Raw genomic sequence first — 23,877 nt, 5'->3', positions numbered from 1 at the left:
TTTGTATTGAAGAAACGAGATAATTATTTTAGAAATTATTGTTTTATGATTTATCTTCTATCACCTCTTTCCTTTCTGTCACCTCTTTCACCTCTTTCGCCTCTTTCCTTCTTGTACTTCTTTTCAGTTCTCTTTTCAGAGAGGAATTTGGAGTGTTCAGCGAATGGAGAAATTGGAGTTGGGTTGACGCTCCACAAATCTGGAGTCTTGAAGTGATAAGTCTTCTTAATAGCTTGGAAGGTGGCAGAAACAAAGTTAGCAAGAGTCTTGGTGTGACCAGATGATGAAGTGAAAACATCAGTGTAACCACCCAATGACAAGAGTTTCTTTGGAACAGGTGAGGAAACCAAACCAGAACCACGAGGAGCAGGAATCAATCTGACTCTGACTGAACCGCACTTACCGGTCAACTTGCAAGGAACAGTGTGTGGTTCACCGATCTTGTTACCCCAGTAACCCTTTCTAGTTGGAACAATGGACAACTTGGCAAGAATGATAGCACCTCTGATAGCAGTAGCAACTTCAGAAGCAACCTTAATACCAAGACCACAGTGGTGTTGAGAGTCACCAATGACAACGACAGCCTTGAAACGAGTTCTTTGACCGGCAGTAGTTTGCTTTTGAACAGGAGAAATTCTCATGACTTCATCGGACAATTTGGATCCCAAGAAGTGGTCAATGATTTGATGTTCCTTGACTGGGATGGAGTGGACAAAGATTTCTCTAATATCCTTGATTCTGCCTTCTCTGACCAATCTACCGAGTTTAGTAGTTGGAACCCAAGAGTCCTTTCCTTCACCACCTTCTCTTCTTGGTCCCTTTCTACCACCCTTTCTTCTTCTATCACCTCCCTTTTGGCCGAAGGTTCCTCTGCTTCTTCTTTCCTCTGGATTACCAGTAGTTGCTGGTTTAGTTTGAGTTTGTTCTGACATGATTGTGGCGTATTTTTTTTCAACAAATTTTTTTAAAAAATTCGGTCAACTCAACTGATATTTTTACAATGAAGCGTATTTTTCGTACCAGAAGTTTGGAAGTCGTCATTCATGAAAGCAGAAAGAACAAAAAACCCAAATGAGTTGGATCACCAAGTGGAAAATTTCATCATTCCAAAACACCCTTTCTGTCATGGTTGCAAAACAAGACCCATCAAGACTAGTCAGTCCATCCCCATAACTGAAAACTGAAATCTCAAACGGATTTGTGTTTTTTAAAAAAATTCGCTCAAATTCAACGTCAAGTTGTTCAGGTGCTGCCACAAGCGTTAGCAGTTCCATCATCATTCAGACACACATTTTTCAGTAGTTCAGTTTCTTCGTTTTTTTTCTATTGTTGTTGTTGTTGTAGTACTACTAGGAGTTTTGAGAGCATCTATCGGATTGAATTCAACTCGTTAGCACTGAATTATTGGAATACTAGTATTATTTGGAATAATAGAAACATTTAAAAATCATCATCAACAATATACAATCAAATGGCTCCAAAGCAAAGTTTAGACCACGTTCACGAAAAGATAGTGGTTTTAGGCAGCGGAGGCGTGGGTATGTTCATCAATAGCGTATTTATATGTATTGATACAAATTTTGAAAAACATCAGGCAAGTCAGCTGTCATCCTTCAGTTTATACAATCAGTGTTTGTTGAGGTTTATGATCCAACACTAGAAGATAGCTATAAAAAGGAAATAATTATTGACTCGACGCCTGTCACTCTTGAAATTATTGATACAGCTGGACAAGTATGTTTTAATATCAATTTAATATGATGAACATTATAATAACAATTTCAAATCATCGGAATTGATTAGGAAGAACTCACTAGGTATGTGATCAAACTAATGGTGACCTAATAATAATATTGATGTTCTTGGAAAACATGTAAAATCTATTGTCATTCCAAACTTTGATTTTTTAACATAGTCTAAGAGATAATTATGTAAAAACAGGAGACGGATTTTTATTAGTTTATTCTGTGACATCGAATCAATCGTTTGAAGAAATTGTTGACTTGATCGATCAAATACTCCGAGCAAAGAATATTGATCCAGGTTCACAAAAAGATATGCAATCTCTTTCCGCTGTAATTATAGGGAATAAGGCTGATTTACAAAATGAAAGAGCTGTTCCTTATCAGTCTCTTCAAAAACTAAGTGAAAAATATGGAAACCAAATTTCAATATTTGAAACATCAGCTAAAAACAATGTAAATATTGAAGACTGTTTCATGACATTGGCAAGAGAAATATTTAACAAAAAAACAGGACGTCAACCTGTTAAAAAAGATCCAACAGGAAATACTGGCGATTCGAAATCATGTTGCATACTAATGTAAATACAATCATTAAATAATGTTTTCCTCATTTTCACAATGCTAGTCACTAAGTGTTGTCGACAGAGTTCGTTCCAAAGAGACCATGAATTCGAACTATGAAAAAAAATGAGCAGAGAACAACAACAACGACGAAACCATCATCAACGATACCCAAGCCACTACTCACAAACGTCTCAAACGGAGGAAATAAATCCACCAGCGTCTCCGATAAGTCTTCAGTCGACCATGAATGGTCAATTTAGTCCAATATTTCACAGTAATATGAAACATGAAAATTCATCATCGGAAGAACGATCATCCCTTTTACGTTCGAAAGATAAAATTTTATCGAGTCGAGAATCAAAAAAATCGCTCGAAGATTTACCTCCCGAAGAAATTGAAAGGAAATTTATGGAAGAGGAAGTATCACACAGTTTTCAATTCATTGTTGTCACATCTGTTGTTATTTGTTTTTTGGCACCCTGTTTATCTTTTGTGCCGTATTGTTTTATGTGTAAATATAAGAATTCTCCATCAGAAATTGGTATGTACCATTAATTTTGTGAAATAATAGAGAAAAATCATCCTGACTTTTCACATAACAGCTAAAGCATATTACAACATTTCAAGAGCAATTATTGTCATTCTAGTTTTTATTTTCACATTACTTGTATGCATGATTGCCATTCCATCCTCAATAGGACTTTCACTGTACATTAATATTAAAAGATCAACATGATTTTTATTTTCTTCTTCTTAATGCCTTAATAGGTTTTCTTTGATCTGGAAATTCAGGTTGTGCTGCGCTGGCATTGAAAGGGTTTGCCATTCCAGAAGAGAAATTGTTTGTTTGTGGAGGACCAAATGGGGAAATAGAAGGTGTTGTGGGCGTAATAGCTGAAAAAGCAGCAGGTTGAGTAAAGCTTAATGTTGAAGATGGGAAATTCATTCCAGATTGATGCATAGCAGAATCATCTTCAAGCATTGAATTGCCTCCAAAACTAGGTGCAGTTGTTGTTGGTTGGGAAGGAGCATTGAATGAAAAAGAAGTTGCAACGGTTGGTTGGGTTCCAAGTCCAAAAGTAAATCCAGTAGAGGTTGGTGGTTGATTGTTTTGAGCTCCAAAAACAAACTTATTTTCTGTTTGAGCACCTGAGGATGGTGCTTCTTGAGCAGCAGGTTTTGCACCAAATGAAAAACCTCCAGAGCTAAATGACAAGCTTGGTTTGGATGTATCGGTAGCTGTTGTTTGAATGGATGAGCCACCAAAGGAGAAAGTGGACTTGGTATCATTTGAAGCTGTATCTGATGGGGTGGTACCAAATGTAAATGAAGTGAGTGGTTTGGATTCTGCAGAGGTCACACTGGTTGGAGGAGAAGCAGCTCCTGTCGATGGTGCTCCAAATGAAAAGCCAACATTGGAAGTTGGAGTGATTGAGCTAGAATCTGATTGTTTTGCAATGGACCCAAATGAGAAAGAGCTTGGTGCTATTGATGCTTTTTCATTGCCTCCACTACCTGTGCTAGTGTTATCTGAGGATGGCTTGTTGAAAGAAAAGGATCCTACTCCTGAAAATGCAGGTTTGATAGCTTGTTCTGTCTGTGGTTTGTCTTCTAGGGCTTTTGCTGGTTCTTCTTTGGGTACAGAGCTACCGAATGAGAAATTAACAGGAGTGGATGTAGGTACTGAAGGTACAGTTGCTCCTCCAAATGAAAATGACATGCCCGATGATGTTGGCTTATCACCACCAGTGCTTGCTCCTCCAAATGAAAATGATGACTTCAATTCGCTTGTTTTGTTTGAACTTCCAAATGAAATGTTTGGTGCAAAAGATGTCGGCTCGTCCTTCTTTTCTGGTGGAGAGGATGTGACAGAAAAAGAAGGGGTTGCAGATCCAGTAAACTTAAACCCAGTTGTTTCTGTAGTATCTTTCTTTTCTTCTGTGGACTCTATTGGTTTTTGTGGCACAAAAGCGCCTCCAAAATTAAAACCTCCAGTTGTTGGCATACTTGAATCTTTCTTCTCTTCAGAAATCTTTGGTGGACCAAGGCTTAATGAAAAGGAAGTTGAGACAGGAGATTTGAAAGCTACTGTCTCATCTTTCTTGTCTTCAGTCTTCTTTGTTGAGAGGCTAAAGCTTGGAGCAGAGGATGCTGGTTGTGTTGCTGTAAATACAAATCCTCCGTTTGTTTGTGGCTTTTCAGAGTCGCCTTCTTTGGTGCTAGTAATTGATGTTGAAGGTTTAACAAAATTAAAGCCAGTAGTGGTTGCTGTGGTTTCTAATGTTGTTTCTGGAGATTTTGATGAAATTATAGGTGGGCTTATAAATGAAGAGAAAGCAGAAAGCTTTGGTCTCTCATTTTCGATCTTATGTTCTTCAACCTTTTCTTGATTACTTTCGTCCTTTTGAGTCATGGTCGAGGTTGTAGAAGGGAATGAAACGCCTCCAGTTGGGAATGTAAACTTGAATCCAGATGGTTCTTTTGGAGCCTCTTCTTCCTCTTCCGATGACGAAGAAATTGAAACAGGTGTGACTGATCTATCTGACTCATCTGGGATAGATGTGATAGCTTTTGGCTCCGTTGTCATTGCTGGGGCTGCCGAGATCGTTGTTTCGTTCTTCTTTGACTCAAAGACTTCAGGCTTTTTAACAGCAGGATCTGTTGGCTTGGCAAGGAAAGTGAACGAAAAGCTTGGTTTTTCTTCTTGAGACTTTTCCAAAGAGGTGGTAGGTGTGGGTTGCTCTTCTTTTTGTTCCTTTGGTGTTTCTTCTTTTTGTTTTGTTTCATCCAAAGATTCTTTCTTTTGTTCAGTTGGTTTTGTGGGTTCAACGCTGGTTATTGGTTTTTCAGTAGTAACAGTAGTAGTAGATTCTTTCATTTCTGTGTCTTTGGATTCTGATGGTTTTTCTTCAATCAACTTTCCAACCGTTAAGGGTTTAGTAGAGTTGAAGGTAAAATTAATAGAGGCAGTTGAGGGAGGAAATTAGCAAGTGGAGGAACTTGAGAAAGTTTTTCTCTCTTCTCTCGTGTTGCTTCTTCAAAGGTCTCTTCTTCTTCCTCTTCCTCTTCTTCCACTGGTTCTGCTTGCTTACTTTTTCTGGCATATGGTGTTGAATCTTTTCTAACAATATGCTTGCGTTTGGTTGGAGTAGCTTCATCGACACTGGGAGCGAATTTGGTAGTTTTAACTGGTTTTTCGGGTTTAGGCACTTCTTTCTTTTCAGCTACTGGAGCTTGATACTTCTTTCTCGATTCAACTTTCGAAGTGGATACGACATCATTCATACTCGATGATGGAATTATATCCTCATCATCGAGTTGTGACGTACTCTTTCTTAGCTTGCTTTGAGTTCTTTCCACTGTAGATAAACGCATAGCCAATGGTTTTGGTGGTACTCTTTCCACGTCAATCAATGGAGATGACAATTGGTCAAGGGTTTCTAGAATTCTCTTTGCTGTTTCGCTGTACGTTTTTGCGCCTTGAGGATATAAATGTTTCACACGTTTAGTAGGTTTGCTATCTGTCTCCGATGGTACGTTCGATTTTTGTGGTTGAAAAGACTCGTGTGATCGTTTAGAAGATGATGTAGTATCTTTCTTTGCATTTCCACGTACAATATGTGGATTTAAAAGCTCCTTTTTCTGAGAATTGAGACTTCCTGGGAACAATAGTCTCTTCTTTGGAATTGATAAATTGTATTACTGAAGTGGCCATTGTGTTGTGAGTCCTCGCCACTAGTTTTGATGGGAGATGTTGGGAAATTAAAGGCTGATTGCGGAGCACGATTTTGTTGTTGAGATGAAACTACAGAAGGATTACTACTTGATGTTCCTTTGATCATAGATCGAACTACATCTGTTGGAGTTTTGTTTTCAATACCTAATGATGACGATTTCAATTGGGAGGGTTGCTCATCTTCAATGGATATAATATCGTTATTAAACTCCGAATGAACAGTGGCGTTCGTACTTAATCCAAGATCGGTATTTCCAATGCGCGAGTGGTTTCCATTATGTTTTTTAGATTCAACGGCATCATGAATAATTTGCCATAAACTTGGACAAGTGGATGCCATTCGGATTTCTTCAGGAGTTGCTTGAGGATAGAGTTTCAAAATTTGTTCAACATATTCTTCGTCTACTTGAGGTTGTTCCGTGAATTCTTCATCTAGTCTACTGCTCTCATTGTTCAATGTCGTTTCTCGGGTGCTCTGCACGCTCTTTCTGGACAGCCATGTTGTTGGGATTAAATTTGTGAAAAATTTAGCAAAGGAAGAAAGAATGGAACTTCTTTCTTGCGTGGGAGATGGAGTTTCTTGAAATTCTGTTGATGATGATGCTGCAGAAGCAAGAATTACATCTGCAGGATAGGGGTTGGAACGTCGAGCTGTGAATTTGCGCTCGTGTCGTTGCATTTTTTTTGAAGTCGTGTTCGTTTTACCTCTTGCCTGAGCAACATAAATCATGTTATTCCTTTGCTTGGAATTCTGTTCAACACGATTGAAGCATTTCCATAACCGCTCGTTGCAGGCAGCACCAAGCTTACTATTTTATGCTGATTCATTTCAAAATTTATTTACGTAATGTACTTGTTGGCTAATTGTTTCACTCGATTGTCAAAATCTTGAGAAGTGATTGGTGAGTACAATTCATAGAAAGGATTCATTTGAATTTTAATGTAGAGCTCGAAAACATCGCTGAAGAAATTCTTGATAGTGTCATCGTTTTTCTTGTCGTTCTCGAATAGTAATAGAAATCGAACATCTTTTTATCATCCAACAGAGAAATTCATAATCAATAATTTTATGTCTTTCATAATCACTTACTTCCAGCAGTAACAAATCCGTAAATATTAAATTCATTAAATTTATCAATCGATTTTAAAAACAAATTATTTGTGGTCCATTGCAATTCTTCCACTACATCCAGAGAAGCGTGTAACACGAATTGTTTTAATTGAGATTGATCAGTTCGCTATCGGAGCTAAACAACAAGGAAGTGTCGTTCAGAAAATACAATACCTTTGATGTTGAAATTTCCAACTCATAGATCGGGCAATCTTTTGCAACAATCACAAAGTATGCGTTTGTTGGCATGATGACAGTATTTTTTAATAAGTTAATATTTCTTGATGGGCAACTGAGAAAATTGGAATTTATTTCTTAGGGCATCATGAAACACAAATCCATATTCTTCAATCCTGAACCAATGTAGTAGCCTCCAAAAACGTCTGATTGAAGTCTATGATAAAAAACATATCCTGGCCACAACAGGCTTCTTACCACAACAACGTTAAGCAATTCTTCGTATTGAATCGTCCAACATCCGTAGGGTATGTCATCATCAACAGAGTCAGCAAAGTCTAAATTCTTGTCAATGAATTGCTGAGCTACAATATTCTCCAAGGTTTTATCCACTGGAAGTCTTAAATGTACAAAACTATATAACTTTGCAGCTTGGTATTTGTCTAATCCTGAAAAGGTAGTATTTTTTACAATGACCTTCTCGTCATCCTTTTTACAACATAGGCTCCCCTTGGTACAACACTTGAGTCCTGGTCTATCGATTTTACCGTCCAAGTTAGTCTTTTTTCTTCAGAGATTGTAAACGTCTCTTCTTTGACAGGTTGTTTTGGTTTTTCAGAATGACTCTCCTCCTCCTCTTTTTCTTCATTGGGTTGTTCTTCTTCGTCGTCACCTTTTGTTTCTGAAATATCAGTTTGATCCACTGGTGCTTCTTGTTTTTTCTCAGGTTCTTGAATAGTGGTTTCTTTGGGTTTTTCAAATACATAGGTATGAGTTGGGATTCCAATAAACAAAGTTCGAATGGATTCAATGCAACTAATTTCATGTTCGGTTAGCTCCGAAGTCATTTGATTCCAAGAAATACCTCCATCAATCGAGTAAAATCTTGCCCGTTCACCAATCATGGAACCACGATAACCCTCGGCAATGAGGTAGTCATTTTGTACACCTTGTATCTTTCCCCAGAAATGAACTGTATGGAAATGATTGTTTTCTTGAAGAATGAGCAAACTGCTTTGTAGTGCTGTTCTCTCTTCTAAATTCAAACAATATCCGTTCAGAGAGAGAAAATGTGAGTGGGTTGGAAGGTCCTTGTGATCCATTATTTTTTTATGTTTTTTTGTAGATGAAAATTGGCGGGTTCAAACGTCTCCAAAATTCTCAAACATCAGAGCACCATGAGTTTATTATTGTGTATCCTCTGTTTTGAAGTCGGTATCAAAAGCTCTGCATCGAACACAGTCAGACCTACAATCTAAAGGAAAATTCAAGTCCTCAATATCTGCTTCATGCAAGACGTCCACAATAACGTTTTTTCCTTCTTCAAATGTACGCTTACCAACATGATCTTTGGCACCTGCCATGTAGGAGGCAACGTGTGAATGAAGACATTTGATAGATGTTGGTACTGAAACACCAGCATTACCATATCGTTTTCTGTGAGGTGGTAAGTTGGTCAAATCTTTTGCATATACTGAATATTGCCACATGATAAATTCTTCAGGTGTCAAGAGAGCCGTACCCTTGTCCTGCCCTTCCGTTATTTTTGCTTTGTTGGAAAGCCATTCATCATAATTTTTAAAGCTTTCCATGAGTAAATCAGTAGTTGTTTCCTTTTGTTCAACGGCGGTAACAGAATCTTCTTGCTTGGTCTTTTTCTCACTAATTTGAAGGGTTTGAGGTTTTCGTTTCTCCTTTTTACTTTTAGGAAAATTAAGATCTGCTCCAAATTCTTGTCTAATTATGTTGAATTCGTCACTAGTTTCCATCTTGTCCACTATATGATTGATTCGTGGGCAAGTCAACCACAAAAATGTTCCAGGAACGAAATGATTATTATCTACATTCTTTTCTGTATTTTTGCTAGTGAAAGCAAACGTAACTTGGGGATATCCCCATTTACATCTTTTGACAATGGCGCTTGGTGGAACAACTTTAGATTTCTTGTTAAGTTGTTTTTCCACTATTTCAATATCTTTAGTTGATGGCCTAGTAATTTTAGTCTCATTCCATCCAATGGAATCGAATGGATGTTCTACTTTTTCTTTCGATGTGCTTGAATTATTTTCGTTGTTTATCATATTATCCGAGTGTTGTTTCTGAGAGAAATTATAATGATACCAATATTCGGAATGGTGTGATAATGAAAATATTTCTGCGTACAGATACAAATGTTGATTTTTCAGAACAGTGTTGAGCCTCTTTTTGATGCTAATATTAGTATGAAGGGCTTGCAATGATGATTGAATAGGTCGGAGAGTAGCGAGATTGTTGGACGCTAATACAGCAAAGAAATATTTTTTCATATTTTTATTTCAAAAAACCAACAACACATCACCAATTCATGAACCAACATACATTCAATTTGATTCGTGCACTCAATAATAACAACCTCTCTCATCATCACCAACAAAACAACAACAATCACACACAGGAAATATTATTACAGACAATATATGGAAATTCTCTGAATTGTTACGAGTTGTTGGATGATCCTATGAAAAATTTATGTATTTCCGAAATCAAGTCCTTCTCGTTGAATGATAAAAAGCCTGTGATGGATATTTATATGCAACGTATGAGGCAATACTTTATCAAAAATCATGTTCCGATATTTAATTCAATTTCCAACGTAGATTCATTGCTAGACATTGTTCAAAACATCTGTATGATTGTGCAACGATATATACAATTTTTTGAAATGTTAGAAAATTATTTAGGAATTGATGATGGAAGAATGAGGGAGGAATTTATTGTTTTTGTTCAATCCACACTCTTTTACAAATTAAATATTGATCAAAGAGAATATTTAATTAAGAAGAATATATCCGAAGTGTTGGTTCAATACTACCAGGCAACATTTATGGCATTTGCTTCTACAATTGAGTCTGAAGAACCATCACTCGAGTCAGAACACGTCATTGAAAATTTTAAATTATTCTCAGGTCAAGTTCGACTATTGAGAGCTAATTTCATGAATTCTATAATTTCCAATAGCTGGATCTCTTTCATGTTCTCAGCCATTAAGGAGAAAATTACCGAAGTTGCAACTACTGATTTTGAACAAGAAATACTCAGTTACATACAACAATGGAAAGAACAAATTATATATCCCTATATGGATATATATTTTTGCAACGACCCTTCTCATGAATTGTTCAATACTCTCAAATCTCAAGTGGATTATTTCGTATTTGAAAACTTGGCAAAGATAAGGTATGTATGGAAAACAAGAGAGTTACATTTAAATATCCATTATTTGTATTGTAGGATAAAACAAATATTTAATATGATCATTGATTTTCCAACAAGTCAACAGGCTATTATGATTTAAAAGAGTGTTTGAATCATTGTGGTATGCATCAAGAATTGGTTGAGGAGTTAAACAAAAGGTAAGTATGCAACTGTTGTAACATTACATTACATGAATTGAGGATCGACTCGAATACTACAGTGTGAAAAATAGGTTGTTAATTGCTAGTGTAGAAACAAAGAATATTATCATGGCTTTCATACGGATTATTAAGTCTCTCTTAATTATTGATCCTACTGGAATATCCTAGATTCTGTATCATTCCACATTAAGGAATACCTAAGAGAAAAGAGACCAGATGCTGTTCGTTGTATTGTCAATGAAATGATCGATGAGCAAAATGAATCGGCATTGTATAATGAACTACTTACTTCAGATCCTCCACAAAGTAATATCGACTATGATTCTGATGATGCAGAGGGCTCAATGAAAATTGGAATCCAAAACCTATTCATCCTTCATGTAAGTTCATGTTGTTCAGTACATGAAAAGTGGTATCAACAATACATTTTTTAATGGAACAGCATCTAAATCTAAATTGGAAAAGCCTGATATCATCAAAATATTTATTGACATGTATAAAGGAAATAGAGAAATATTTGTCAACGAATATAGAACGATATTAGCAGAAACGCTTTTGAAGAATGAAACATATGAAACCAATAACGAAGCTAAAATGGTAGAATTATTGAAAATTAGATTCGGAGAAAAGAATATGCAAAATTGTGAAATCATGCTGAAAGATATATCCGATTCGAAATTTCTCAACTCTGGAATTCAAGGAAGGCTTGCAAATAGAATTGATTACATTGAATTATCCAATGAAAATCTTGCTGAGATTACCATTCAACCTGATTCACAAATTCCAAGCGTGTTTATGTTATCAAAGAACTATTGGCCTCAACAACTATTTAACCAACATTCCTCACTACAAGTTCCACAATCGGACGAAAACAATACCACTATTCATTTACACCCATTTGTTGAACAATTAATGGAAGAGTATGCTTCTCAGTATAATGCAATCAAAGCACCTCGTAAGCTGTTATGGGAAAAACAATTAGGTTCCATTGATTTTGACATTGAAATTGGTGGAGAGGTAGTTTCATTTGTTGACATTCATCCAATATCAGCTTCGATTCTCTTCCATTTTTCTGACAGAAATGAGTGGTCCATGAGAGAAATGTGCGAATTAATGAATGTTGATGAGAAACAATTCCAAAAGAGAATTTCTACCTGGACAAAGCGAGGAATCATTGTGGAAAATGGAGATAGTCTTAAATTGGTCGACAGTCTATCATCACTCAATACACAAGTTGAAGATGACAATATGGATGAATCGTCGGCAGTGCAGAATCCTGAGGAGGCTATGCGCGTGTATCAAGACTTGATTATCGGAATGCTCAACAACTTTGACAGTATGCCTTTATCGAAAATTCATAACATGTTAGGAATGTTTCCTTTAGATCCTCTCCCTCCATTTGATAAGTCCTTGACTGAGCTGGGAGCTTTTTTGGGTATTTTAGTGAAAGAAGGGGTTCTAGAGTGTGACAGTGGAGAATATCGAGTTAAGAATTAAAAGTTATTGTACAGTCAAGAAAAAAATCAGTTTTATAATATTTGTGACATTTATCTTCTAGAGACAAGAGGGAGTGTAGTGGAAGTTGCTTCACTAACATCATCAGCTTCATCTTCAGAGTCTGTATGAGCTTCTTTGGTGTCTTCATTCTTTGCCGTTGAGGTGGATGGAGTAGAGTCATCCAAATTGCGTGTTGTCACAGGTTTAGCAAAAAGAACTTGAATCAATCCAGATGTAATCTTATAGAACCAAATAATGTTGAGAAGTGAGATGGAGATAACCATGATCCATACACCAATAATCCATCCAATTGGGAATGAACACCATGTCAAAGAATCAGCCAAAATAATATAGGGCATGTAAAAGCAGAAGGAGATTCTAACAATTCCAAAAGATGCCCACATTAAAATTCCATTGTATGCATATAATTTAGTTGATTTCATATTGCATTTCGAAAGAAAATATCTTTGGTTCACAAATGGAGTGGAAATTTCTGTGAATAACATGAGAACGAGCAATACCACACACTTTTCCCAGAGCATGCTTCCAATTAAAGCAACAAATGAGGTGGTATGATGCAAAATTGTTTCCATTCCTCCTAAATGTGGATAATCAGCGGCCACAATAATCAAATCATATAAAAAGTAACCAGCACAATACGTCAAAAGAAATGTACAAATCGGAGCTGACTTGGCCAATATTCCATTATAATTATCTGTTGGTAAATATACAGAAAAAAGACAATAGAAAGATAATACAGTAGCAATAACGGCATGAACGTTGGAAACCATTCTGCTGTTCCACTCTTTCCTATCCAACTCGGAGTTGAATATCTTTTTCCTAAAAGTACTGCTGTATTTCTTTGAAAACCAATCAGAGAGTACATAGTACAGTAAGCTATGGAAGGCCATACTCAATACCATAACAATTGGAATCATGTATCCTCGATAGGAGAGAAAATGAAGCTCGTTCGAGAATAAACCTTGTTGTACGTATGACCTCCATCGTTCGAGTGGAGATTGAGCTTCCGAAATGAAGCCACATAGATAAGATGATGAAGTCATTTTAGTGGTGATGATGAAAGTAGCCTCTTTTTTCTCTGCAGAGAATTACAACAAATATAAATATGGAAATACTATTAAAATATATAGTGGTCGTGTAAAGAGAGTGAGAAGAGAGGTGAACGGTAAGTAGCTTGAAACAAGAGCAAAGGAAATGAACCAATCTTTTCCGGAAGAGCCAAACGGTCAGTACCTTGAATTTCAACCAACCAACAAGATACACGCAACGTTGAAAAGGATCAATTTTTTTCTTTCTCTTCAAAGTGAAAAAAGAATGACGCGAAACAAGAGTGTTGAAATTTCCGTTGCTGTTTTCACTTCTTATTGGAAGGCAGTGCCAGTTGGATGAACTCTTTGATCACGTGTTCCATCCAAAGAATGCATTCACTCCCGTTCAACACCCAGAAAATGCAAGTGATTTGATTTTGCTAAACGGCAGCCGTTTATTACAGTTGAGTGACGATGGAAATATCATTGAAGCCTCTTCGAACCTGAATACCATTTCGTTTTCTTGCAATTTCTTCTTGTTTTCGTTTGTTACTCGTTGCACTTGTAGTAATGATGGTAAAGTAGGCACCTGTGGCCACTGATTGAACTTCAACACCAGTGAGTCTCTTGATTCTTGGTATGTCATAGGCCTCGGATTTCCCCAAACTTTCTCCTTCCATGTATGGAGCGGTGGAAGTATCCTTAATTTTGCCAATGTTTTCAATATCTTGATCATAGCCACACTGTCCATAAAAATTCCAACCAACACCATACAATTCACCTGTTGAGGTCAATAACATCAAGTGATTGGAACCAGTCGAAATGCTTGTAATATTCTTGGGAACGGAAGTTAATTTGGTGGGTGTTTTCACTGTACGGCAATGGCCCATACCAGTCTTACCACTGGATCCACATCCAAAACAATACACTGAACCATCTTCACAAAGTACAGCATTGAAATTGGATCCCGCACATACTTGAATTGGATTCGTTGATGGATTTCTCTTTCCACAAAAGAAGGGATGCATGACTGGTACATTGGTCGTTGAAAAATCAGGTGTTTGATTGGAAGAGGAGTTGTTTTTCTTGGAAGGCAATGCTAATTGTCCCCAATAATTAGAACCACACACCCACAAATCATTATTGTACATGGAAGGATTGGTGGATTTGGTCAGGAAGATGGTGTGCCATGCTCCACCTTCAGCTTCCAAGAGTTCACGACCTCGAAGTTCTACAATTTCTGTAGGTTCATAACAATGTGTGCCTTCGAAGGGGTGATGATGATGGTGTGTAGTGGATGTTGTAGTAGTAGTAGTGGTAGAGCTTGATGGTTTCATGAAACCAATTCCAAGTTTTCCCTCATCTCCTTGACCCATGGCATACACTCTCAAATCACTGGTAGCAATGATGGAATGCCAAAAGGCTTTACCCACATAGTAAGCTCTCTTTTCTTTAGATACCGCCAAGAAGTTTTGGAGAGAATATTCCTGAAGCATTTTCTGACTCGAAGGTTGTTGAGGATCCTGAATGAGAGCCTCCATGAAGACTCATCTCTTCAGGGTTGGAACTATTGTGTTGTTGTATCTGAGGAATATCAATGAATTCTGATCCCATACGTCCATGTAAATTACATCCACTACCATACACTCTTCCAGTTTCACTAATGAAGAGTGAGTGTCGACCACTGGCATTGAGCGAAACAATTTTTTCTGGAAATTCAATTTTGTGGAAGGGCTGAACTTCACAATATTCAATTTCACCTCTCTCATTTCTCGTTTTGAATACCTTACTACTGGATCCAAACTTGCGAGTTGAACACTGACCATACTTGTTCCATCCTGAACCATACACTTCATGATTGTCCGTTAAAATCAAGACATGATAGCCACCACAACTGAGTTGCTTAATCCTAGTGTTTCTCAATTGTGGAACTTCTCTCCATCGAGAAATGATGGCACATTCTTTGGCTGGATCTCCATGAATGGTGGCATGATCGTCATGATGATTGTTGTGATGTACCATTTGGTTGGTTGTTGAGTTTGTACTTAAAGTAGAGGTGGTGCCTGTAGTTGTGTTGATAGTAGTAGTAGTAGCAGTGCTGGATGTTGGTGGTGCGTTGGAAGTCCACAATGGAGCAATTTGATTATTGAATAAATTGGCAAACATTTGTTTCAAACGTTGTAAATTTCCATTCGTGTCATTGGTAGGTGTTACTTCAAGGTCATTCTCACTAAAATCATAACCTAATAGTCCTACAATGAATACTCGATTATCCTCTCCGTATTTGGCAATGGTGCGATTCGTAGAGTCAAATCGTGGTCCCTTATAGTCATCCTTAAAGTTCTTGAGAGATTTTTCATGCTTGGGTGTGGTGGGTGAAATGTCCATTTGATCGTCAAACGAGCCAAGCACCTTTGACATTTTCATTTCAAAACTTGTGTCCAGTTCAAATTCTGCATTGGAATCGAGTTGGTTTTGGATTGTAGAAGAATCATCTGTTGAGATATCCATTTTCCTTTTCTTGGATTGTTGATTATTGACAACAGCCATGGACACATTGGAGAAGGATAAGGACAATGCAGTGCCCTTGTCACTTCCTTGAGGAGTAGTATTCTCCATGGATGTCAATGCATCTGTATCTCTTCTTCTTCTTAGTTGTGCTGAATCTTCTTGTCTATTGATATACAAAGTAGGAGAGCAAGTTGGAGGGGAAGAAGAGGATGATGACAGTTCAAAAGGAGAAGTTTGTGGAGAGTAAATGTCAGACATGACATTACTTCCAGAAGTCACACCACCAGAAATGATATTGGATGCAATCATGGCATGTTGCTCTTGGATTTGTTTCGATCTCAATGAATTCGAATGAGCTGTTGTCGTGGGTTGATGGTTATTATTACTCGATGAAGAAGAAGAGGGTTGTCTTGGAGGTGTGCTTACAGAAGGAGAGATTCTAAAGAACATGATGATGATGAGGTTAGAATGAAGGTAGTAGTATGGGTGGTTATCTCGTTAGAATTTCGGGTTTGATGATGAACACTCGAAATTCCTCAATGATGATGATCGGAAGCACTCCAGATGTGTTGTTGGCAATTTCTTTTTTCTTGAATTCAGAGTGGTGAGAGTGTTTGTTCGTTCAAATTTGTTCGTTGTTTACTCTACAGAGATTCACTTGCTTCAGAGAAGGAGATAGAGTAATGATGTGATGAAAAAGAGAGACTTCCAAATATATGAAGAAGGTGGATGTCGTACGATGATGATAATGAACGAAATTTACGATGGCAGAGAGGAGGACTTCAAATGGGTTCCGTAGTTTTGATCTTGAGCCAATAATAATTACAGATAAGGCAATGTACAGATGAGAATGAGCTGATGCTTTTTTCTTCTCTAATATTAGGCTATGGTGCAAGTGAAGGGGTTCAAGAGAGTGTGTTACTGTGGCATCATAGTGAGAGAGTGATGTCAATCGGACCAGTATTGATGTTGATGGGTTCTCTTCTGATGTAACAGTTATTTACAAAATACACTACTGTCCGTATACCGTAGAGGTCCTATTGAATTTGAGGCCTTTGATTTCTCCTTAAATTGGGATGGGAATGCACCCACGATCACTGTACAAACTCTTTCGCCAAAAATTTATCTGATAAATTTATAAGATACCTATTGTGGAGATGGTAATTTGATGGTGACTCCAAATATTTGAGGTTTTTTTCGGGATTCAGAAACCCTTAATTGTGAACTCCGATTCCGTTGTGGCCACGCGATCGCCACTCCATTTGGACAATGTTCGAATTCTATCATTCTCGTGACAATGTTTTCACAAGAGACAATCAAACCCTACTCAAATCCTTATCATTTCTCACAAGTAACATCCTCCTACATGAACTTGATATGAGCATGGCATGGACCCATCTCGTCATATTCCTCTCTGCTCATTGCGTCATAGGTAAATCTTGACATTTTACCCAAAATAGAACCTCCAATCCAAGCCAAATGTTGTGAATCTGTAGAATTCTTAACTCTCACTTTTTGAGAATAAGGTAATGCTTCTTGCAAGTCGTTCTGCAATCTTGCTTGAAGTCCTTTGAATTTTGTAGAACCACCAGCAAGGAAAATATTATGTGCCAAAGTTTTTCTCAAATCAATGTCTGTGTCATAGATGGTCTTTTTACACAATTCGACAATACCCAATGAATCGTGATTACCTGTGAGGGATGGATTGAATAACAACTCTGGACATTTAAATCTCTCATTGCCAACACTAATTGAAGAGCCATCAGGTAGTTCATAATTTACAGTAGGAGAGGTTGAACTCGTTGACTCACTGACTTCACACAACTCTTCTTTCAAGCATCTCACAATTTCAAAAGCAGCCGTTGTTCCTCCATGAGTAGTAAATAACTGACTCGAAAATTCTCTTTCATTCAATAGTTGCATCATGTAATGAGTGAGATCCTTTCCTGCCAGATTCAATCGATTCACAGCATGAGGTAGTGAGTATCCTTCATAGATTGGTACAACATGAGTCACTCCATCACCAGAATCTAAACACATTCCCGTGACACTTCCATACGCAAACAAAGCTAACACAGCTGATTTGGCCATATATAAATATGGTACATCAAAGGTTTCGAACATCATTTGGGTTTGTCTTTCTCGTTTGGCCTTTGGATTATCAGGAGATTCTGTCATTAATACTGGATGTTCTGAAAAGCTCTCCAATCCAAGACAATCTTGAGTGTATTGAAGCATCATTTCACAATCTTCAAAGTTCTTAACAATTCCCTTCTCCACGGGATAGGAGAGAGAAAGGAGACTTCTCAAAGCCTGAGCACCATCTCCGAAATATAATTGTTGTCCCACATGGTTACCAGCAGATGTGGTGGACGGAATCATTCCTTTTGCATGATATTCTTTTAATCTTCCAATCATGTTATTAAACACTGCACTCGGATATTCTTCATCAACGAAACCAGCCTTCAATACACCAGAGCCATTATCAATGACAATGGTTGGAGAGAGCCCTTGAACCACTTCATAGACAAAGGTAGGTTGAATGCAGTTGAGTGATCCTTTGTGAGTGTTATGAGTGGGATTGGATACTCTGTAGTGATGATCTTCATCAAGCTCTTGTGCTCGCTCGAATTCCATATGTTGCTGAAGAGTAGCTTCATGATCGTCTTTGAGAGAAGAAGAAACCTTCTTATTCAAATCATTAATCGTTGATGAATGAGTGGATACTGCCAACTCCTTACTTTGACGTGGCTCGGCAGTATTCCATGATTCAGAGTCCTGTGGCCGTGAAGTAGTCGTTGTTGTCGAATCATGTGATCGAGTCATGTCATTTTCGTTGAGTTTACATGCATTGGGAATGGAGGCTTCTTCGTTATCAGTAGATGCTTGGATCAATTCAGAGAGTGAAGTCTCCTCAGTCTCCTTAGTTGAGGGACTTTCACATGTTGTAGATGGTAAAGGAACAATATCCTTGGATTCAGTCATGATACTTGCAGTTGCTGCCGGTGACGTACTATATTCTTCGTGACGTTCCATTGTTGTTGCTTCTTGAACATCGTTGATGTTTGTATCAATATGGGATGATGTTTTTTGGATAGGATGATCATTGGTGGTTTTTGGCTGACTCATCCCATCAGAAGAAGTATCATCCGCTCTAATCAATTCTTTTTCACGTATCTGCTGCTGTTCCTGTATTGCCTGTATTGGTGATAGTGTCTTGTTATTATTGTCATTCTTCACAATTCTCTTCAACTGATCTGCTTTGTTGGGAGTCTTTGGAGATAAATTTACTCGAGTTGGGAGGTTCACTCATAGGTGAGGATGATCCTTCCACACGATGACCTTCTTCACTCAATGTTAGACTTTCATTGTGAGCTTTTCTCATACTTGAATTCAGTTTTGCGCTCGATGACGCTTGACTCTTATTTCTCATTAATTTACTCTTTAACTTTTCCTCACTCACAATATAATCCTGTAGTTTTTCTTGTTTCTCCAAAATGACTTGTTCAGTAGATTTGAGATAGAAATGATTGAGTTTTTTCTTGAAGATGGGTTCTGGATCGTTTTCATTTCTCAGCTTACATCCCTCACCACCTCCACTGTGTGCACTATATTGAACAATGGTATTGATCCATTTCTGAAGAGTTTCTTCATCCTTCGTTTCAAATTGATGAGTTCTTTCGGGTGTATAAATTTTAAATCGATAATGGTATGAAGTATTGGGAGAGGATTCCGCTTGTGTTGCGCTACCACTACCACTACTACTACCTGATGTCACACGATTAATATAACTCTCTTCGAGTTTGATCGTTCCCAATAAGGTACCTCCCTTCTTATTGTAATATTTCAATTCATTGGATTCCAATAGTACAACATGTCGTGAGATCCATTGAGATGAATGTGATGATTCATCCTTATTAGCATTTCCTGAACTCGTCGATGTAGTAGTAGTAGTTGTTGTAGTAGTGGTGGTCATTCTCTCTTTCAATAACTTTCCACTCAGAATAATTCCATCATTCTCATCTGCCTTCACATGACAACCACAGAGTTCAAGCGCTTGAAACCAACTCTTCATGGAAACATAGGAAGGAGCTTCAAATTTGTATACTCGATCCACTGTTTCAATTTTAAAGAGAAATCTTCTTGAAGCAAAACTACTTCCCATAGTGAACAAGGCTTGTTGTGTAGTGGCAAACGGAATGATATGAATGGATTCATCATTGATTCTCGATGCCCATGCATTCTCAACAGAAAATAAACCTTTAGGAGCACCTCCAATATCTTCCAAATATCTAAATTCACGTGCTTCAGTGAGAACACAATATCTCTTTTTCCATGGTTGATGATCATTGGGCCCAGCCTTGATAAGATAACCTTGTTTGAGAATGGTAGATCCTCCAGTCATATTAATAATGGATTGAGTGCTGGCTTCAATTTGAGCCTTTTCCATCACCGTGTGTCCAATCATGGTTAAATGAGCAATGGCACTTGCAAACGTAAAGTTTTGAATATTTGTAAACTCAGTGGAGAGCAAGGAAAGATGTTCTTTTACGATGGGTTCCATTTTCATTTGAGTTGAATGTAGAGGAGAATAATCCACAGCAGTAGTAGTACCCGTTGATGGCGATGGTTGTATGGAATCCAAGACATCGTTGGTGGTTCCACTAATTTCAAAACTTGGAAATTTCAATCTTCTCTTTCTACCTGTGGGAGGTTCTGCTAATAAATTCGAATTGGGATCAAAGTATTGTCTGGTTTCATTTGATTGATTTGATTGATGAATTCTGAAATCATTCCATCGACCTTAGAAATTTGATTAAGGGCTGAATTGAGTGGAGTTGGTTGGTAAATGGTATCCACAGATGCTCCTGCAAGTAGTTGTTGTGGATCACAACAATCACCACCACTACTTAATGAAGACGAAGAATGAGATGCAATAATTGTATCCTCTTTCTTTTGGTTAATAATTTTGTTTGTTCATTGAGAGAATAAAACCATCCCTTGCGAATACCTTCATCTTCAATAATCACTCTCAATATCTTTTCCTTAGTTTCAATTTTGATACAGTTTTTGTAGAGAGGATCCATGGTGATCGATGCATGTGTAAGATGAAGATCTGCTTTTAACTTTCTATTTTTGTGAGAGTCTAAGCAACATTTAAATTTCATTGAGAACCAAGTTCATATGAATGGTTGTTGTCATGATGATTTTGGAAGTGTAAGGATATGACAATCGTATTAACCCTCTTCTTACCTTTTACAGTATATACAAGTAGTTCATTCATTCTCAATTCGACATCTCTCGATTTAAACTGCAATGATGATATTCCCTTTGAAATATTCATAATAGGCTTCATGGTCGTTTGTTGAATCACATGAGAAAATGATCTTCTCTTTTTTTTCTTTTCTGCATTCGATTGTCCTGAGAGACCACCTTGATCATCCTCGGCATTAGTAGTGGCACCATTCTGATCATCTATTCCACCCACGGATTGTCTTGTTGATGGCAATTGTGGTTGAGAGGAATCTGTGTTGTTGTTCTGATCATCACCTCCAATCTTCATCATTGTATTCAACAAATTCAATTTAGTTTTATCTTCAATCATGATTTTAAAAGTGGCTTCCCCAATGATTGTTGTCACTGCATGATGAGAGTGTCTTGGACTTGATCTTGGAATATTTAGCTCATCCTCTTGTGGCTATTACAGAGCGAATCGGAGTTCATTATTAGAAGATTTGTAAAACAAGTTGTTTGATTAACGTGTCACATGAATCAATTGGAATATCATACATTGTTGTATTAATTTAAATCATAGAGCGTGAGTGATAAATACAATAACTGCTGTTAGTTGTGCATGTGCTTACATTTTGTAACATTTTTTCTTGCAAGTTTGTTGATGTCCAGTGAAATCAGACTTTGATACATCCAAGTTGCTTTCTGCATTCATGATTGAAAGGAAAACTGCATCTCGCTCTATGACTGTCTTCTCCTTCATTTGTTGATGATTGTTTATCATCAGCTCAGAGCTCAGGATATCACGTTCTACTTTTTTTGATTGAGGATGTCCTGAGCACTTATGGATCCTATTCGATGAGTTGAGTTGTTGCTACTACCACTGGTATTGAGAGAAGAAACAAGTGAGGAGACACTGATACTTGGATGTGTGTTGGTGTTATGATGATATGGATGACTGTTATTACTACTACTACTAGTAGTGATTGGCAATACAAATGTGGTAAGTGAGGAGGTTGGTAACGTGGTGGAAGCGATAGGCAATAGAGTTGGCTGCCCTCTCATTGCTGTGCTGGTGATGACTTGATAGGGAGAGGTAATAGAAGTAGGAGCCATTGTGGGTGCATTGACATGCATACAATACGGACCTTGTACAACCTGTGGATAGGTTTGAAATGATGAGGAGAGAGAATATGGAGAAGGTGTTGTAGAGGCTACTAATACGCTCGAAATTGCATATGGACTGCTATTGGCCATAGAAGAATATTGAGATGGTGGTGTATTGCATGACGGCGAATGAAGGCTTGAGGTCGTATAAGGATGATAAGTAATAACTTGAGAATTAGTACCACTATTACTCATATTATTAATCATAGCATAGGGACTAGTGGTATAAGGTGAGGGTTGCTGCGGATGATTATTGCTACTGATTGGAAGCATGAGGGTTGCCGATGGATTATTCGATAAAACAACACTCTTCGTGGAATTGTGTTGAAAATCTGTTTTGGAATTCGAATGGTTGTTGTTCTCGTGAGTACTGCTACCACTAGTGCTTGCACACTGCCACTGCTGCTGGTAGGCAGAGTGGTAGTATTAGTAGATGAACCATGATCAACAATGGCTGTTGATGGAGTGAGTGTTTTGGTTGTAGCACTATTTGTAGGCAAGGGTGTTACAGTATTGGTTTTGCGTATTGAAAAGTTTTTGACTTTGCTCAGTGTCACTTGGCTTGATGAGGTGATGGGGCTTCCTGTTGTTGATGTCCTGGAGGAAGTGGTTGTTGATTTGGAGTTCGTGGAAGGTAAATTAGGTGGATCCAATAATTTAACCGATCGTTTGACCTTTGTTGGAGGTTCTTCAGCAGGTGTGGTCTGTTGTTGATTATTACTGCAACTACTATCGTTTTTGGAGCTTGAGGTTGTTGCTACAGATTTGGAAACATCTCGTTTTCTATTGATCGGTGGAAGAGGAGGTAGAGTATTTGTTGTCGTTGTTGTCGACATGGTTTGCTTACTTGAATTGATTTGAGAAGTACCAATAGCACCGCTCTCAACCATAGGTGATGCATTGTTTGGAGAAGTCATTTGATGTTTTTGAGGCTTTGAGGGAGATTGACTTTTGGTTGGAACCACAGAGACATTTTTTGAATTATTTTTTGCATTTCCTACTGAAGGGCTTTCGCTCGTGCCTCCTTCTCGATCTAATAATTTTACAGATTGTCTTGTTGAGTAACCGTGTGTTGCAGTGGTGTTCGTGGTGGAGGATGAAGGTTTTTTGGTAGTACCATTCTTAGATTTCATTTGATTTTCGCTGTTTGAAGTGGAATTTGTTGCAGAATTATGTTTGTTTGCTGGTTTGTTTCTTTTTGGTCGTTCTTTTTTGGATATCGGTTCTTCAATCTGTTGAGTTCTTTTCAAATTATTGTTTGTGAATATTTCCTTTTCAATTTCTTGATTATTGAGCGGACCATGGTCTAATTTTGATTTTTCCAGCGTATCAGTGATTGAATCTTTGTATTGAGACTTCTTCATTTCTCGATATGGTAATGTTTTAGGCTTGAAAATATTGGATTGACACAATTCTAGAGTGTCAAATAAAAAGTTCAATGATTAAATAATAATCACAACATAAATATTAATCAACTCCGTATTAATTGTTGAAATACACACCTAGATGCATTATTAAATAATCAGTTAAAATAATATTTCCGCAAAAATTACATTTACAAAATGATACATCATTCAGCGATTGTAAAGGCGGCATGTCATGATTGAAAATGTCTGAATCTACTTGTACATCAATAATATTATTTTTCAATTATTAATTCAATAATATTGTTAATTCAAGGTGAATGATTTCA

The 23,877-nt window shown here is 37.5% G+C and overlaps 15 protein-coding genes across 15 annotated transcripts; 3 read left to right on the top strand and 12 right to left on the bottom strand.

Moving 5' to 3' along the window:
• Nucleotides 1-50: 50 nt before the first annotated feature.
• On the bottom strand, nucleotides 51-932 carry C9374_002005 (uncharacterized protein; the record flags this gene model as incomplete). Its single annotated transcript, XM_044691376.1, has 1 exon — nucleotides 51-932. One exon carries the CDS (start codon nucleotides 930-932, stop codon nucleotides 51-53), a length of 882 nt encoding a protein of 293 aa, XP_044550962.1.
• A 539-nt stretch (nucleotides 933-1,471) lies between these two features.
• C9374_002004 (uncharacterized protein) lies at nucleotides 1,472-3,045 on the top strand (the record flags this gene model as incomplete). Its single annotated transcript, XM_044691375.1, has 6 exons — nucleotides 1,472-1,538; nucleotides 1,595-1,734; nucleotides 1,804-1,817; nucleotides 1,916-2,323; nucleotides 2,441-2,850; nucleotides 2,912-3,045. The coding sequence occupies 6 exons, from the start codon at nucleotides 1,472-1,474 to the stop codon at nucleotides 3,043-3,045; spliced, it is 1,173 nt and encodes a 390-aa protein (XP_044550961.1).
• Nucleotides 3,046-3,048: 3 nt separating this feature from the next.
• C9374_002003 (uncharacterized protein) lies at nucleotides 3,049-5,187 on the bottom strand (the record flags this gene model as incomplete). Its single annotated transcript, XM_044691374.1, has 1 exon — nucleotides 3,049-5,187. One exon carries the CDS (start codon nucleotides 5,185-5,187, stop codon nucleotides 3,049-3,051), a length of 2,139 nt encoding a protein of 712 aa, XP_044550960.1.
• A 50-nt stretch (nucleotides 5,188-5,237) lies between these two features.
• C9374_002002 (uncharacterized protein) lies at nucleotides 5,238-6,724 on the bottom strand (the record flags this gene model as incomplete). The annotated part of the gene is made up of 2 exons (XM_044691373.1): nucleotides 5,238-5,987; nucleotides 6,119-6,724. 2 exons carry the CDS (start codon nucleotides 6,722-6,724, stop codon nucleotides 5,238-5,240), a joined length of 1,356 nt encoding a protein of 451 aa, XP_044550959.1.
• Nucleotides 6,725-6,885: 161 nt separating this feature from the next.
• On the bottom strand, nucleotides 6,886-7,405 carry C9374_002001 (uncharacterized protein; the record flags this gene model as incomplete). Its single annotated transcript, XM_044691372.1, has 3 exons — nucleotides 6,886-7,073; nucleotides 7,136-7,283; nucleotides 7,331-7,405. 3 exons carry the CDS (start codon nucleotides 7,403-7,405, stop codon nucleotides 6,886-6,888), a joined length of 411 nt encoding a protein of 136 aa, XP_044550958.1.
• A 66-nt stretch (nucleotides 7,406-7,471) lies between these two features.
• Nucleotides 7,472-8,436, bottom strand: C9374_002000 (uncharacterized protein; the record flags this gene model as incomplete). The annotated part of the gene is made up of 2 exons (XM_044691371.1): nucleotides 7,472-7,868; nucleotides 7,919-8,436. The coding sequence occupies 2 exons, from the start codon at nucleotides 8,434-8,436 to the stop codon at nucleotides 7,472-7,474; spliced, it is 915 nt and encodes a 304-aa protein (XP_044550957.1).
• Nucleotides 8,437-8,520: 84 nt separating this feature from the next.
• C9374_001999 (uncharacterized protein) lies at nucleotides 8,521-9,639 on the bottom strand (the record flags this gene model as incomplete). The annotated part of the gene is made up of 1 exon (XM_044691367.1): nucleotides 8,521-9,639. The coding sequence occupies one exon, from the start codon at nucleotides 9,637-9,639 to the stop codon at nucleotides 8,521-8,523; it is 1,119 nt and encodes a 372-aa protein (XP_044550956.1).
• Nucleotides 9,640-9,677: 38 nt separating this feature from the next.
• On the top strand, nucleotides 9,678-10,667 carry C9374_001998 (uncharacterized protein; the record flags this gene model as incomplete). The annotated part of the gene is made up of 2 exons (XM_044691366.1): nucleotides 9,678-10,549; nucleotides 10,604-10,667. 2 exons carry the CDS (start codon nucleotides 9,678-9,680, stop codon nucleotides 10,665-10,667), a joined length of 936 nt encoding a protein of 311 aa, XP_044550955.1.
• A 23-nt stretch (nucleotides 10,668-10,690) lies between these two features.
• On the top strand, nucleotides 10,691-12,225 carry C9374_001997 (uncharacterized protein; the record flags this gene model as incomplete). Its single annotated transcript, XM_044691365.1, has 3 exons — nucleotides 10,691-10,725; nucleotides 11,065-11,108; nucleotides 11,171-12,225. The coding sequence occupies 3 exons, from the start codon at nucleotides 10,691-10,693 to the stop codon at nucleotides 12,223-12,225; spliced, it is 1,134 nt and encodes a 377-aa protein (XP_044550954.1).
• A 50-nt stretch (nucleotides 12,226-12,275) lies between these two features.
• On the bottom strand, nucleotides 12,276-13,289 carry C9374_001996 (uncharacterized protein; the record flags this gene model as incomplete). The annotated part of the gene is made up of 1 exon (XM_044691364.1): nucleotides 12,276-13,289. The coding sequence occupies one exon, from the start codon at nucleotides 13,287-13,289 to the stop codon at nucleotides 12,276-12,278; it is 1,014 nt and encodes a 337-aa protein (XP_044550953.1).
• A 443-nt stretch (nucleotides 13,290-13,732) lies between these two features.
• Nucleotides 13,733-14,650, bottom strand: C9374_001995 (uncharacterized protein; the record flags this gene model as incomplete). The annotated part of the gene is made up of 1 exon (XM_044691363.1): nucleotides 13,733-14,650. The coding sequence occupies one exon, from the start codon at nucleotides 14,648-14,650 to the stop codon at nucleotides 13,733-13,735; it is 918 nt and encodes a 305-aa protein (XP_044550952.1).
• A 76-nt stretch (nucleotides 14,651-14,726) lies between these two features.
• On the bottom strand, nucleotides 14,727-16,235 carry C9374_001994 (uncharacterized protein; the record flags this gene model as incomplete). The annotated part of the gene is made up of 1 exon (XM_044691362.1): nucleotides 14,727-16,235. The coding sequence occupies one exon, from the start codon at nucleotides 16,233-16,235 to the stop codon at nucleotides 14,727-14,729; it is 1,509 nt and encodes a 502-aa protein (XP_044550951.1).
• A 912-nt stretch (nucleotides 16,236-17,147) lies between these two features.
• Nucleotides 17,148-18,821, bottom strand: C9374_001993 (uncharacterized protein; the record flags this gene model as incomplete). Its single annotated transcript, XM_044691361.1, has 1 exon — nucleotides 17,148-18,821. The coding sequence occupies one exon, from the start codon at nucleotides 18,819-18,821 to the stop codon at nucleotides 17,148-17,150; it is 1,674 nt and encodes a 557-aa protein (XP_044550950.1).
• A 193-nt stretch (nucleotides 18,822-19,014) lies between these two features.
• C9374_001992 (uncharacterized protein) lies at nucleotides 19,015-21,390 on the bottom strand (the record flags this gene model as incomplete). Its single annotated transcript, XM_044691360.1, has 3 exons — nucleotides 19,015-20,588; nucleotides 20,797-20,931; nucleotides 21,039-21,390. 3 exons carry the CDS (start codon nucleotides 21,388-21,390, stop codon nucleotides 19,015-19,017), a joined length of 2,061 nt encoding a protein of 686 aa, XP_044550949.1.
• A 437-nt stretch (nucleotides 21,391-21,827) lies between these two features.
• C9374_001991 (uncharacterized protein) lies at nucleotides 21,828-23,696 on the bottom strand (the record flags this gene model as incomplete). The annotated part of the gene is made up of 3 exons (XM_044691359.1): nucleotides 21,828-22,493; nucleotides 22,562-23,598; nucleotides 23,687-23,696. 3 exons carry the CDS (start codon nucleotides 23,694-23,696, stop codon nucleotides 21,828-21,830), a joined length of 1,713 nt encoding a protein of 570 aa, XP_044550948.1.
• Nucleotides 23,697-23,877: the final 181 nt, after the last annotated feature.

This window comes from Naegleria lovaniensis (assembly GCF_003324165.1).
Source record: "Naegleria lovaniensis strain ATCC 30569 chromosome Unknown tig013, whole genome shotgun sequence".
Classification (NCBI taxonomy): Eukaryota; Heterolobosea; class Eutetramitea; order Acrasida; family Naegleriidae; genus Naegleria; species Naegleria lovaniensis.
This window is presented reverse-complemented; position numbering and strand designations above follow the sequence as displayed.